Here is a 14,917-nt window from a genome sequence, read left to right on the forward strand (position 1 = left end):
TTTAAAGGTGTTATAGGCTCTTTTGTGATATTTACTTTACTGTAAGTGCTACATTAGATCATTTTATAAAGGTGTGTTTCTTCTTTAATGGTATCTCACAATTCTGGTCATCGGATAAATAGAATGCACTTTGAAAAGGTTTGACCTTTTCTTCCCTTTCTAAACCCTGAATGCACCTCTGGAAACATGGATTTTACACTGTCAAAAGAAACCGGAGTGATGTTTGCGGTCCAGGCCCCTGAAAGGCGAGGCAGGATGACTGGAGGAGGGAAGGCCGAGAGGGCAGAGCTGAGAGGAAGAGCTTCGCGGGGCCTGTCCCCAGCAGACCTCTGCCCACAGGAATCCTCCTTTGTGCCCGCCTTGACGCACACAGCCTAGAATCCCTCACCTCCCACACTAAAACCCGTACATCAATTTCGTAAAGAGGAAAAAAAAAAAAAAAAAAAAAAAAAAAAAAACCACAGTTCTGGGATCCGGGGGAGAGGCTTTCCCTGCCAGAGACTGAGAGACACGGCCCGAGAGAGGCGCGCCGGCAACGCCCCACACGGCGCAGCGACCAGCGGCGAGGACCTTAAAATGGCGCCCGTGGGGGAGGAGAGTCACGGCGAAACTGCGCAACAAACGCTGGCAGGAAGCCAGAGCGCGCCATCTTCCCGGCTCGCTCCCACTCCCACACGCACCGGGAGCCGCTCGGCACGGGCTGCCAGCAGAGCCCGGGCACGGCCGCAGCGGCTGCCGGCCGCCCTCTGGCCTGAGCCGCCCTCCCCTCAACCCCGCTGAGCCCCGAGGAGACGAGGAGCGAGCGCTGGCGGCAGAGAAGCAGGGGAGAGGAGAGGCCTCAGCGCCTCTGTCCTCCCCCCACTGGTTATTTAGTAACAGTTCCAAGTAAATTTAAACGTGTCTTCTGCGCGTCGCACGCTTTTTGCCCGGTTTTTAATGTTAGCAAATCGCCATGATCCGTAAGTGAATTTTACAATGGGTAGTAGGAAAAGCAAATTAAAACCAGGTGCTAAAGCTTCCCATAACGCAGCAAAAGGGAGCTCCGAGGACTGCAGAAAATCCCCTCCGCAACCCACCAACCATTGGTTTTATCCACAAGTAAAAAACTATTTATAAAACGCTTTTTCTCCTGCGGAGGACAAACCCAACCAGCACAAATAAATAGATCCGCATCTACCCAAAAGGAAAACCAAACGGGTTACTCCAGAAAGAGGCGGTTTATTGTTACGTTTAAACAGCCACATTACAGTTAAATATTCTCTCTCTGGAAAAAAAAAATAAAAATGAACATAGTACTAATAAAGACACCGCGGCAGACTCGATCCCGAAGCGGAGGAAAAAGCGCCTTAGCCCAGACCTACCGCCCAAGACTTTCGCGCACACACAAAAAGGAGCGCCGTCTCCATTCCGGGTTTAAAAGCGGGAGGCACAGAGCAATTCAGAGGAAATTGCAAATAAAGAACCAAACAAATCAAATCAAATCTAGTGGCGGCACCGAAAACGAGGAAACGAGTGAAAAATAAATCCCCAGAAGGCACAAATCTGAGACACAAGCTCAAAGAAATGACAGGATTAGGGTGGTGGCGAGTGGACGGGGGAAAGGGAAAAATCGAGCCAGGACTGAAAAAGAAAAAAAGAAAAGAAAAATCCTTCCCAGCTCCACAGCCAGGAGAGAGACGAAGTGTCTCCATTTTCCCGAGCAGGAGGAAGAAAGAGTGTTTCACAGACCACAGAGCTTTAGAGAAAAGCAAAGAAACGAGGGGGAAAAAAAAAGAGGGAGGAGATTTGAAAAGATTATTTTTCTTTCTCCCTCACACACTCTCTCTATCCCCCTCTCTCCCGCTCACTCTCTCTCTCACACTCACACATACACACACACACACACTCTCTCCCTCCTCTCCTCTTTCCATCCCTCTCTTGATGGCCATCAAGGGGGCGGAAAATAAAAAAAAAAAAAAAAAAAAGACAACAACAACAACTAATTTTAAACCGGCTCAATCAATGAGTCATTAAAAGAGATTTTTCTTCCCTCCTCTCCTGAATTTGCATGGCATCAGCAAGAAAAAAAAACCCACCCCAAACCTCTCCCCTCTCTGCAGCTATCAGCCTGGACCTGAAACCTTATCTCTCCCTTCAACCTCCCCCCCCGCCTTTATTTTAAGAAAAACTTTTTTTTTTTTTTTTTAAGTGCCCTCAGCAGCCACCACCGCCAGCCTCGCTGCAAAAAAAGAAATATATAGTTCATTTCCATGTGAATCCACATCTGCCCAAACAACAGCCACCCACAAAATATCCCTCTTCTTCCTCCTCGTCTCCCCTCTCGCTCGCTCTCTCTCTAGATATATATTTATATACATAGCCCCAGAGCCAATAGCTCTCTGGGCTGAAACCTAATATCCTGGTTTTGGCAACTCCTGGCTGTTAATTTGCTCCTCTTTCTTTTCTGTCTGTCTGGAGATAGATTTCCCCCCTCTCTTTTCCCTCCCCGAAGGAAGGGAGGAAGGAGGTTGTGTGTTTTTTTTTTCCTTGAAATTTTTATCACAAAATTATAATACACTCAAAGGGAAACTCACCGTCATGAAAAAGCAGTGCCTTGTCAACGGGGTTTCTTCGCCATCACATCAGGGGCTGGCAGTGTAGGAGAGAGAGAGGGAGAGCGAGAGAGCGAGGGAGGGAGGGGGGAGAGCGAGCGAGGGAGCGACAGAGGGGGAAAGAGAAAGAGAGCGGAGCGGCGCGGCGCGGCACGGTACCGCACGGCACGGCGCGGCGCGGCACCCGGCGCGGCACCCGGCACGGCACCCGGCACGGCTCCGCGCCGCCGGAGCCCCGGCCCGCCGCTCCGCCGCCAGACAATGCCGCAGCGAGCGCGGCGCCACACGCAGCCGCCGGGCTGGCATGGTGACTGCCCGCCGCCGCGCCGCTCGGCCTGCCCTACGCAGGCCCTCGGACAGCTTCGGGGTCGGGGCGGTGGTAGCAGACCCCCTGCCTCCAGAAATGCGCGCGGCACGCCGCGAGTGCCTGCGGTCAGGGGGGAGCTGGGGGGTGATGGGGAGCTGCCGAAATGAAAACAAAAGTTTGTTTCCCCCGTTCGCCGCCACGTCGAGGTTGTAAACCACTGCGAGACCCCCGCGATAAAGCACAGGGTCACCTTGAAAGAGCTAAGGTGGGACCCTCTTCGCTTTAAATACCTTGGGTGTTTTCTTTTTTCTCATCTGCCGTGGTTGAAACAAAGGGCACGAACTCCAAATGCTGTCAAAAGTTTCAGGTAACTTAAATGCTTTAAAAAGTTTCAGGTAACTTAAAAATGCTGGGTTTGAGTCAAAGCTTACAGCACCCACCCTTCATTGCTACACTTCCACAGTTTCTCTCACATAAAAGCATTAACAGAATAATTTTTTTCTAAGTTTTTTGATGATACAAGGCTAATTCAGCACGGTATTCATAGGATCATTAAAAACACAAACATTCCTTACTCAGATGGCCTTACAAGCCTTTACATATTTATTGACCTTTACATATTAAAAAAAAAAAAAAAAAAAAAAAAGATGGAAAGCATATTCTTAGCATGAAAAGATATGTAAGCTAATGGTTTTAAAACAAGCATCTTTTTCAAGACCGTTTTCCTGACGGCACTTGTAATTCCAAAGGTCTTACAGAGAGCAGCCTTTTCGCTTTTTTTTCCTAAAACAAAAAGGTAACTTAAAACTCCTCCGAGAAAAGGGTTTAAAGCAGCATTCTTACTAGCTTTACAGCTCAAAGAATACCCTTTTCGTTTTTAAGCACAATGACATGAAAATGCGGATGGGCACTGTACTGGGTGGAACTTCTCCAAGAAACAACCAGATTTTTTTTATGTTCACAAAAAAGCACCTAAAATATTATTTTTTAATTAAAATCTGGTTATATTCAGCCAATTCATATAATAATACGGGAAGCAAAGGTCAAGCCTGGCCCAAACGAGCTAAATCCAAGACACACCTGCAATTCTTGCTTACATGTATGCCCACCGCAGAAAATGTCGGTGCAGTTTCAACTCGCTCCCTAGGCAGAAAGGCCAGGCCGTAGCGTGAGCCCAGGCTGGACAGACTGAGCACACGCACGGCGCTGCGGAGCAGACAGTTACGAACTTCAATTTTGATAAAGACATCACGGGTGTGAATGGTCAACAATATGATGTGGACACCACGTCAAAGAGCTCGGCATCCTAATTGCTTTTACTGCTGATACTAGCGTTAGAAAATCAAAAAGGCCACACTTCAGGGACCCGAACTACAACACGTTTCCAGGGGTAAAACTCTGCTCTGAATGAAAGCCTGCTCAGCCTCGCTGACTTCAGAGGATTTTGCACAAGTAAGAACCTTTGAACTGGGGAGACACCACAGTTGTTGTTCTGATTTGGTTAACAGGAAGGAACTCTGCTTCAGAGGGACACCACTCCGAGGCAGATAACCGATCGGTATGCTATCAGCCTCCCAGTCCTACAGAAACCACAAACAGGAAACGGGCAATACAAACAAGGAAGAGAAAGAAGGAGGACAAATGATTTTGCCTCATCATAGAAACACAAGGAAGCCTCTGTAAATTGTCAAAGATGATAGCATAATTTACACTTAGTTTCCTCAGATGACGTTTAAAAGCAGCACTGGCAATAACCTTGCTAGGCAGGGACAGTACAAAAATGGAGGAAGTGATGTCTCCACAGTGAGGTACCTGAAGCTGTACAAATTCTCAGGATCTACACAAGTCAGCGAGCTTCAGGTTGAAAACCCTTTACATTGCCACTGAGTGGACAAAGTCAAACCAGAAGCCACTAAAGCTTTGTGTCTTTTCTGCAGAAGCAAATTTGCATGTAATTCTATATTTACTGCATCTGTTCAGATACAAATTTGACTAGGTAGAAACAGTTACTTAAAAAAAAAAAAAAAAAAAGTTGAAATACTCCCTTAAAGCAAAATTAGTGTTACCTTCAATACTAAGAAGTTTGAATTCGGTCTTCAGGGCACTGTACTCACTTGCTGGTATAAAACAGAATTTTCCAAGCCACTTCTGTAAAGTTGTACTTTTGTGATGAGCTACTCGCGCTTTTTTTAAGAGGATCACATGATGCATCTGAACTATCGTTGCCCCAGGAGCTCCCCCTCTTCTCACTGCCTTACTGCGTTACCGCTGAAGACCCCAGTGCGTCAAAATTCTTATACCCCAAGGTCACCTGTCCAGAGCTGTCCTTTTCAACCAGCCCTATTCTCCAAACTGCATGCAACACACATTTGCTTGCTGGCTCTCCATAGCTTCCTCAATCACATTCATTCATTTTCTCATTCATTTTCACGCAGCAGCTTCAGGAGGAGTAGGGGGAAATACGAAGAAAGACCAGTGTCAAAAAGGAATAGGAGAAATCTTTGGAAGACAGACGTCGGCGTAGTAATTCTTAAGTACAGCTACCGGGAACATCGTGTGCACCCGTCACACAGCATAAGACTTGGCTATATTTTGACATCAGCTGTCAAATTGTGACCATGCGATCTGACAACTACTGCTCTCATAGGTGTGCAAAGACACCAAATCACATTTGGAGTGAGCTGAGATACATAGCTGTGAAACGACAGAATGTGTAGAAGTGAGAAGTAGGCTTAGTTACTGAGAGGGGGAACATAAGGGGCTACAAAACTCTCCCCATTCATTCCGTCCTCCAGTTTCTCCTAGGTCAAGAGCCCATTTCTCCACCTCTACATTGCAAACATTCTTATTCTTGTGCAAACCTACACTACCACCCCAAAAGCAAATCATGAAGTAGAAGATTCATATGAAAGAATTTCAGGGACTAAGCATTAAATGAATGAATTCCACAGTCATCCTAAGACTCCTGCATGAATAGTTGTTTTGTAACCTCGACCCACTGCACCCTCTCTGAGTGATATCGGATGGAAAAGAACGTCATTTACTCCACTGCAGTCTTGCTTTACTTGTGCTGCGTGTAGATTGTGGACTAATTCAGCTCTATTTGTGTCTCTTCTTCCTCCCGTTCTTTATCCCTCCATCCCTTAATATGTTTCTTGTGTGAGCTGATCAGCAGATGCAACACTTCAACTGCATACTGCTTTTAAGAATTACTAATTATTTAGATGAGCATAAATAATTCTGAGCTTGAAGGCACAGAAACAAATAGGTCATCATTAGAAGCTACAAGCAATACAGAAGTAGAGGTCACAGCACTTGAAAAGTAGGGCACTCATACAGTGGCAGGAAGGAAAACACGGTATTTAACTTTGAATGTAAATGTGAAGAATTCAGTTCTTTGACATCCCTACGAACTACTAAATTTTGAATAATTACCACCAATACTTAGAGGACGCACCAATAAAATTTTCCTAAGTGTTAAAAAATTCAATCAATCATAGAAAGCATCTTTTCAATCCTAGAATCATTAAGGTTGGAAAAGACCTCCAAGACCATCTGGTCCAACCATCCCCCTGCCACCGATACCACCCACTAAACCATGTCCCTAAGCACCACGTCCAAACTTGCCTTGAACACCCCCAGGGACGGTGACTTCACCACCTCCCTGGGCAACCCGTTTCAATGTGAAAAAGTGTGATTGGTTAGGGTGTAGGTAGCAAGAGGAGGTAAACTAGGAACAAGAGATTTACACTGATACCAGAAGAAAGACAGGTTTATGTGACCAGAGGTTGTGTGAAGGCCAACAGGGCTGTTCTGTGATGAATTATGAACAAATTCTGGAGAGGTAGATCTGAGCTATGAAAGGTGATCAGTAGAAACAAAAATGTAGTGACTGGACCTCTCATTGAAACAAATTACAATGGAAAATTATTAGTTGAACAGATCGAGAATAACTATATCATGCTCCAGGTTATTTAAATGGAGTCTCATTCTTCAGTTTAGAGTACCTTAAAAAGGAGAATTGAATTTGAAAGATTAATAACTCTCACTCCCGGTGTTAAAATAATCTTAAGACCTTCAGCCACTACTAGAGTGTAGTGAGAAAAAACACCTCTGAAGAGATAGAGCTTTACTACAGCATCTGGAGAAATAATCTTCAACAAGTAACACTGCCAAAATTTGTAGAAATTTAAACTACAAAACAATGGCAGAAAATCGGAAAGAGATAGTATTATTAGCTAGTTTAGCATAGACAAATGGGAACAAATCAGGTAAATAAGGATACAGAAATACTCAAAAACATATTAATGAGCACACAGACACAAGGCTTAAAAATAAAGTATCAGTAGTACAAACAGCAGCCAGGCAATGAAGCTAACAAAGAGGCCGTTCTTTATGCAACTGAGGTGCTGTGGATTTAAAAAAAAAAAAAAAAAAGTTAATGGAAGGAACCTATGTACAAAATGCAGATCTAAAGCGTGAAACCTGGCATTACAGGGATCACAGAAAGACAGAGAAATACTAAGTCACTCCAAAAGTATTCTTGTTCAGGAAAGAAATACACACTTGCTAAACTATCCTTTATAGTTTAGATAAAAAGAAAGTCTTAATTAAAGAAGGGACATTATGAATTATGCTTCTTCTAAGTCACAACTTCTGAGAAAAAAAATGTTTTACTTGTGTATTTCTGGAGGCCTACTAGAAACGAACAGTATACGATTTGGATGTGAATTAAGACTGCTGTATTATAAGTCTTAATATTATCTTTAGAATGTTCATCAACATGAATGGAATTTATTTTCTGAGACCTTCTTTAGACTGCAGGTCAAATGCTACTAATATGAGGAAGCGGTCCTTCAAAATTATAACTGCCAGATTTTTTCATTGGATGAGCGAAAGGCAAAAAGAAAAAAAAAAAAAAAAGAGTTTAGTTTTGTTAGGTAATGAATAAACTATAGGAGAGCTTACAGAGAATCAGTAAACTTGGATAAATCTATTTCAAATTCATTCCAATGAAGTTACTCAGAAAGAGAAATTGAATAGTTTTGCAACTAATATTCACAATTCCAAACTGGAAAACTTTGAGACACTGCTGAACCTAAGCGGCCCATTGAACTGGTTAGTCCAATAACTGAATATAGTTTTCTGAAATGCCTTTGAAATAAATAAATAAATAAATAAGAGACATTTAAAGTAAGGGACTGAAAAAAAAAAATCTCCTAGGGAGGAACTTCAAAACTAATAACTACCTCAAAGGATGCATAGAATAAGCACAGAGTCCATAAGACAGCATCTGTCATTTACATACTTGGGTCTTTGGAATTTAATTAGGTCAATTAGCAAGTTAGGGTCCTAAATACCAGTTAGAAGCCAGAGGTGGACCAAACCTAAGTTCTCTTCTCTTCTTGAGTTTTTGCGTTGAGTGTATTTGGGCCTCGCTCTATTAATATGTTAGTGCCTCTTGCCATAAAATGGTACACTTTGAAGTCCGTCTCGGCCTTTGGAGGATAGCTCATTTTCACAGAAATGAATTTGTTTCTCCACCTCTGGCACTGGGAACACCAGGCTCTCGGAAGATACCAGCTCAGACTTGTTTCAAAACAAGTGCACCTTGACTGGTCGGAATATAATTAGTATCTTAGGCATTCCCAAGGATTACATTTCAAAGCTTTTGCATTACTCACTGCAATTAAGATGCACCAAATAAGTTTTACAGTTGTTGTTCCAACTCTCTAATTAGTGATTTAAAAGTACACATATTTTACATTGTCTTGCCTTTCCATATGGCCAAATATATAAAGAATATCATATTAGTCCAAACAAAATCTTTTTTAAAAAAAAATCAGTATGCCAATCATGTTAAAGGAACTTGTTAATATTTTTTCAAGAGAACACAAAAAAATACAGAGCCTTGACAGTCTCCTTCACTGAAGCCCCAATCCACCATGAAAAATGTAGTCAACAGTATCTTCAATGAATCATAATATAGCTTACATCTAACGCGGCTGATCACAGTGCCAGAAAAGTTCAAAGAGACCGTACTAAACCTGGCAGTAGAATACTACTGGAAGTTGTGGAAGTCAGTGAAGTACCTACTTTGTAGCCAGAAGTAATTACGTTCATCTGCTAATCTCTTCTGGAGAAGCTCAATTGCACAGGCATTCAGAGATCCCATCTAGCAGATAAGAACTCCATACAAGACACAGAGGCTGCTGCTTTTCTTGAAAACACAGCTAAAAGATGAAACAGCACTTTTGTGTTTTATGGTGCAACATACATATATTTCACTCTGAGATAAAAAATGCCGGTGCTGGCGTATGTACCGATGATAAGGAATAGCTGTATTTTCTTCCTTCCTCTGTTTGACAGAATGCAAACCTACATCTCAAGACCACACCACAACTATGAAGTTCTTAGTTTTCACAAGCTCAGGAACCTCAAGTTTAGGAATCCATTGTGTGGATTCTTAACAGACACCCAGTTGCCTCTACTGATCTTGAATTTACTTCTCTTTCTCATTAAAATAATGATGGAATGAGACAGGATCTTGAACCCTCACTCAAACTATGCGATGCGCCTCACTTCAAGAAGACCGCAAGTTAATGCTGTTGACTTAGTTTAAATCAGTACAATATTTCCAGGTAGACAGCGTTCGAGAGCTACATCCATGTGTATACGGATTTAAGCCTAGAAGTATGTGTAGCATAGCTTATATTTTGGAGTTCCACAACACTAGTTCCAAGTAAGCATGTGCAACCTGCAACTTCACATAACACAAATAACAGTATATAGCACAAGCAACAGCAAAAGATGTTACTGAAATGAGTATTAACTACTTCCAAAGCAGGGAAGAACTAAAGCATGTCCAGAGGAAAAAAAAATAATAATAATAATAATTATAGGCAGAACTATGTACCTGGCTTTTATCCAGTATTCTCAAGCAGCTAGACTGCTTGCAGCAGCTTACCAAAGTGAGTCCAAGCCCAAGCTATAAGGCTGATATTTAGGTGTGGTTACTGCTTGGGAAATTGTAAATCCTCTATTTTCTATGGCTTATGTTGGAGCACGTTAAACAGCCTTAAAACCTAAATGTTGCTGCCAGCAAAGTCAGGAAGAAAACTGTCAGCCTTTGCTTACCACAAAATATATATATATACACACCAATATCAATTATACCAAAACCTCAAATTGTAAGTGTGGAAAGTAATCTTGGAGTATTGAGATGAGATGGTTGAAAGAATTTTATTGCTCCTTTTTTGATTTTCCATTATGGTCATACACTTTACTGTCTTGTATCTGGGGTTATTCTGCTTCTAACCCCAAAATAATTTGTGCGCATTAGCAATGTGAAAAGATTCCAATCTCTCCCAGCTTCTATTCACAAGTGTACTTGGTCCTCATTAACTGAAACCTCTAATCAGTTCTAGAAAAAAATATATGTATATATCTTCCTGAGTGACTGAATGTCATAAAAAATAATCATTATACTGCAGCATAAAATATAGAGTTACATGTTTTGACCAGTGTACACTAGTGTTTGCTTATAATTTATTCATGTATAAATTTCCTTTACACATTGTATTTGGTCTGCATAGTCACATCTCTTTAAGAATAACAAAGCCGTGCTCCAATAATATTTACACACACTGAAAAAACAGCATCAGTCTGTTTTTCTATGAATATTCTCATGTATTGGATAAGTACTTGTATCACCGCTGCTATCAGTATTATCTACACCAGTGGGAGCAAAAAGGCCTGCTATGAAACTTATACCTGTTTCCTATGAAACAAGATAGAAATAAGGTTTGTTTTTGTGTTACAGTGAATTAATTGTACATTTACATTACTGCAGGTACTGCAGGAGCAGATCTGACTATTTGATAGCAAAAATGCCGAAGACTTACCAAATGCATCATTTAAATACACTGGTAGAGAAAAACAATCACGTGGGAATACTTCAAGATTCCCTTCTCTTTTTCATGACCGAGCATTCTCCTTGTCTATGACGTAAGAGCTTTTCATTGTTTCGACTTCAAGCCTCATACCTCAGAAGCAAAGCTCTGAGCAGGTTAACTTTGCAGCAGTGAGACAGCTCAGTGCTGTTAGGCATTGAGCACTACGTTGCCCACCTTACACCAAGGAACACATCATCACCTCGGGCTTGCTGTGGATCAATATACAAACACTTGGCAGTGACCTTGCAGTACTTTGCACGCTCTGCCAAGCTGCTCTACCAGGCAGCTCCTCAGCGTCCCTTCATTTTATATTTTGTGAATGACCAAAAAAAAAAATAAATCTGTATTTTAGTGCAAGCCCCTTGTGCACTGCAGCTATTACAGGCATTCACTGCCCTTTCTTCTGTCACCCTAGCCGGGCTGGCATGGCCTGTGAGGTGCTGCCTACCCTCCACCAATGTTATACCATGTCTGACACAGAAATTAAGCCTTGTTTCTCAGAGCGGTGGCGATGGCAAGTTTCAGATGCTCACTTTATGCAGCAGAACAATCCCAGTACTTCCCATCATGAGGCAAAAACCCCTCACGCCATCAGCAGAGGGCTGCGCGTTCAGTGCCCGCTCTGGGTTACCGTGTCTTTGTACGAATGGGTAGCTTTAGGTCCTAGCTAACGTACTGCAGGCAGCTTCGGCGTGCCCGGAGAAGGGGTACGGTGTTGGTAGGCGCGGGGTTTATTGCCGTGGTTCAGATTTATGTCCGCGTTTCTCCGTGCTTTGCGTTAACACCCGCTTCAAGAACTTCGCGTGCCACGCACCCGAGGCGCAGCCGCTCCCCGGAGCGCACCATGACGGCGGCCGTGCCCGCCGCACCTCACGCCCGGAGCCCTGGCGGGGCACCGCTCCCCCCACCCCCCCACCCCACCGACCCGCGGCCGCCCCCCCCAGCCCTCCCCTCAGCGGGGCCGCGCCCACCACAGCGCCCCTCCCCCCGCCAACGGCCCAACGGCCGCTGCGCGCGCGGCCGGAGAGGGAGGGGCGGGGAGGAGGGAAGCGGCACTTCCGCGCGCGCACGGAGCGGGGAGGTGAGGGGAGGGGAGGGGAGGGGCGGGGCGGGGAGGGGGCTCGCAGCCCGGCGGGAGGCCGAAGCCTGCGGGGCGCCCGCCGCCAGCACTCACCCATCCCGCAGCGCGGCGCCGGCCCCTTTAAGAACCGCGCGGGACTCCTCCCTCCTGCCCCGCCCCTCCCCTCCCGGCCGGCCAATGGGCGGCCGCGACGCCGCAGGGGCTGAGGCGGCCAAGGGGCGGCGCGCTGAGGGGAGGCGAGCAGACAAGATGGCGGCGGCGGCAGGAGGGGAGGCGGCCGCGGCGGCGGAGGAGCTGCAGGCGCCGGCCCCGGGCCCGGCGCTGCCGGAGCGGCTGCAGCGGCGCGAGGCGGAGCGGCAGCAGGGCGTGGAGCGGCAGCGGCAGCAGCGGGAGGCGCGGGCGGTGCAGGAGGAGCGCAGCGAGTTCGTGCTGGCCGCGCTGGGCCGGGAGCGGCAGGCCGTGGAGGAGCTGCTGGCGGCGGGCCCGCCGGACGAGGCGGCGGCGCGGCTGCAGGCGCTGCAGAAGCTGCTGACCGACAGCGTGCGCTGCCTGGCGCCCTACGAGCTGCGCCAGGCGCAGGAGACCGTAGCGCGGCTGCAGGCGGCCCTGGCGGCGCGGCGGCAGCAGCTGCAGCCCAAGAAGCGCTTCGCCTTCCGCGCCCTGCGGAAAGGAGCGGCCCCCGGCGCGCAGCCCGGCCCCGCCGAGCCCGCGGACGAGCCCCCGGTCCCCTCCCGCGGCGCGGCCGAAGGGGAGCCGGGCGGGCCCCCGCTGTGCGGCTTCAGCGGCGCCGAGGGCCGGGAGCTGGAGCTGGGTCCGGAGGAGCTGCTGCAGCGCGACGTGGTGCTGGCTGAGCTGCGCGGCTGCAGGGTGCGGCTGCGGGGCAACGCCAACACGCTGCGGATGCGGGACTGCCGCGGCTGCACCGTGCTCTGCGGGCCCGTGTCCACCTCCGTGCTGGTGGACGGCTGCAGCGAGTGCCAGCTGGTGGTGGCCTGCCAGCAGCTCCGCACGCACCGCACCCGCGACAGCCGGTTCTACATACAGGTGACCAGCCGGGCCGTCATCGAGGACTGCACCAAGGTCTCCTTCGCCCCCTACGCCTGGAGCTACCCGGGGATTGAGAGGGATTTCGAGTCGTCCGGGCTGGACAGAAGCAGAAACAACTGGAACCTGGTGGATGACTTTGACTGGCTGGCCAGCGACAAGCCTTCGCCCAACTGGTGCCTCATCCCTGAGCAGGAAAGGGTTAGCTGCTGGGACTGACTGCAGGCAGGGGCAGCTTGGTACCTACCGATGGAGAAATCCTGATGTAAACGCATTGATTTGTAAGCAGGAAGACTTCAGCCCTGACAGGCCATAAAGTGATTGCAGGTGGTATTTAAATAATGAGTTATAATGTATGACTGGCCTCACTAATCAAAAAAGCACCAGTCAAATGTAGTTTACTGTTCTTAAACAATTTACTGCTATAATCTTTATATTTCACTGTGGAATTAGCCAACTACTGTGGTATCTCATTGTTGAGCTTTTTTAATTAAGGTGGGGCAAGGGGCACTGGTACACAAGTGACAGTGAGCCTCTATTAGAGCTGTTGTGCTGCTTTTGCTCACCCAGACAGAATCTGAATTACCTGCAAGTAGTACAAGTTGGAGTCAGACCAGAAGACCAAATGCCTCATCTGTCCTGTTTCTGTGGTGCTGAAATTACAGACCAGTTATGGGTATGGGGGAGAGGACTTTTGTCTCTGTTGCCTCACCAAAGATAAAAGGAGGGTGTTTTATAGATGGGGGACAGTGTATCAGACAGGTGAACAAGGCTCTGATGGAAATGGGAGCCAGGTTCTGCTGAGGGGTGGTATCTGTCAGTTATCTTTATTTGGACTTATTTCAAGCAAGATAAAGAGGAAAAAGTCTAATGGAAATTGAATGCTCTCCTCCTATGTTAATGATTGGTTGAAATGAGCAAACCTGTAGAGTCTACATAAATACTGAATCCTCAGAGACTGAAAATGCTTTGTGAAAGGATGCTCCTGTAAACATTTTTTTTTTTCTGTAAACAGTTTTAACTTGAAACAAAACCAGATGTGGGTGTACTTTCTAGGGCACACAGTAGGTGCTGGTGAACATGACAGAAGCTTCAGGGCAGAGATATCAATAGTTAGTCTGTCGGTGTACCAGCCAGCAGGCTTGGCTGTGATCACAGATAAAGGTGATCGTAGATCATCTCTCTGCCTCTGCATATCAAGTGCAGTGTTGGCAGAGGGAATTAAAATGTGACAAGCATGATATTTCAGTTCTAAAATAGTATGTTACCTTGCAGAAAGGTCCTTAGTGCATGGTGACTTCTCAAGTCCATTTCTTCTGTCATGTTCAATACCAGTAAAAGTATCAGTGTTATATTTTTTTGTGCAGTGACCTGTTAATGGTGAAATAACCAGTGTCCAAAAACAGTCCTTAGCTTGTGACACTTTACAAGGAATTACCTTGCCTAAGAAGCCGCTCAGAAGTGTATTTAAGAATTCTGCAAAATATTTGTTGCCCTATTATATGTGCCTCTAACAGAAGATGAATACTAATTAAACTATAAAAAAACTGCATCATTGCTATGAAAAACTTGAAACTTCACTTGAGTACTTGACTGCTTTTGAGCAACAGAAAAACTTGTTTTCAGCATATTTAATTTAAAGGGGGAAGGAATTTTTTATATATTTTTCACAACTTTTCAATTTTGTTTACTTTTGTTGTGTATATTTTTTTGGCTGAACCGGATTTTGCGCTTCAAATATATTTGTTTTGGATGGAGTTGTTTCTTCCCTGGTGATTGCTCTGCACTGACAGCATCATAAATCGATTTAAAGAAAACAGCCTTAGTCATGCCTCAACGTATGGAGTTGTTAATGTCTGGTGTCAAAGGGATATGATTAGATGAAGTCTCTCAAACTAGATGGAGTCTCTTAAATTAGATGGATGTACTGAAATTAAGT

The 14,917-nt window shown here is 45.7% G+C and overlaps 2 protein-coding genes across 4 annotated transcripts in view; one reads left to right on the forward strand and one right to left on the reverse strand.

The window, feature by feature from the left end:
- The window catches only part of BICRAL (BRD4 interacting chromatin remodeling complex associated protein like), a 35,418-nt gene extending 32,487 nt beyond the window's left edge, over nucleotides 1–2,931 (reverse strand). The window contains exon 1 of one of the 3 annotated variants that reach the window (XM_035320861.1): nucleotides 2,574–2,931. The gene's annotated coding sequence lies outside the window, so the exon portion shown is untranslated. Of the gene's footprint in view, nucleotides 1–1,361; nucleotides 1,840–2,573 lie in introns of those variants that run through there. The other 2 variants (XM_035320858.1, XM_035320859.1) reach the window with 2 other exon arrangements.
- Nucleotides 2,932–12,231: 9,300 nt separating this feature from the next.
- On the forward strand, nucleotides 12,232–14,735 carry TBCC (tubulin folding cofactor C; the record flags this gene model as incomplete). Its single annotated transcript, XM_035320656.1, has 1 exon — nucleotides 12,232–14,735. A coding segment is annotated over one exon (966 nt), but the record flags the coding sequence as incomplete, so codon positions are not given.
- Nucleotides 14,736–14,917: the final 182 nt, after the last annotated feature.

This window comes from Oxyura jamaicensis, chromosome 3 (genome assembly GCF_011077185.1).
Source record: "Oxyura jamaicensis isolate SHBP4307 breed ruddy duck chromosome 3, BPBGC_Ojam_1.0, whole genome shotgun sequence".
In the NCBI taxonomy this organism is placed as follows: domain Eukaryota; kingdom Metazoa; phylum Chordata; class Aves; order Anseriformes; family Anatidae; genus Oxyura; species Oxyura jamaicensis.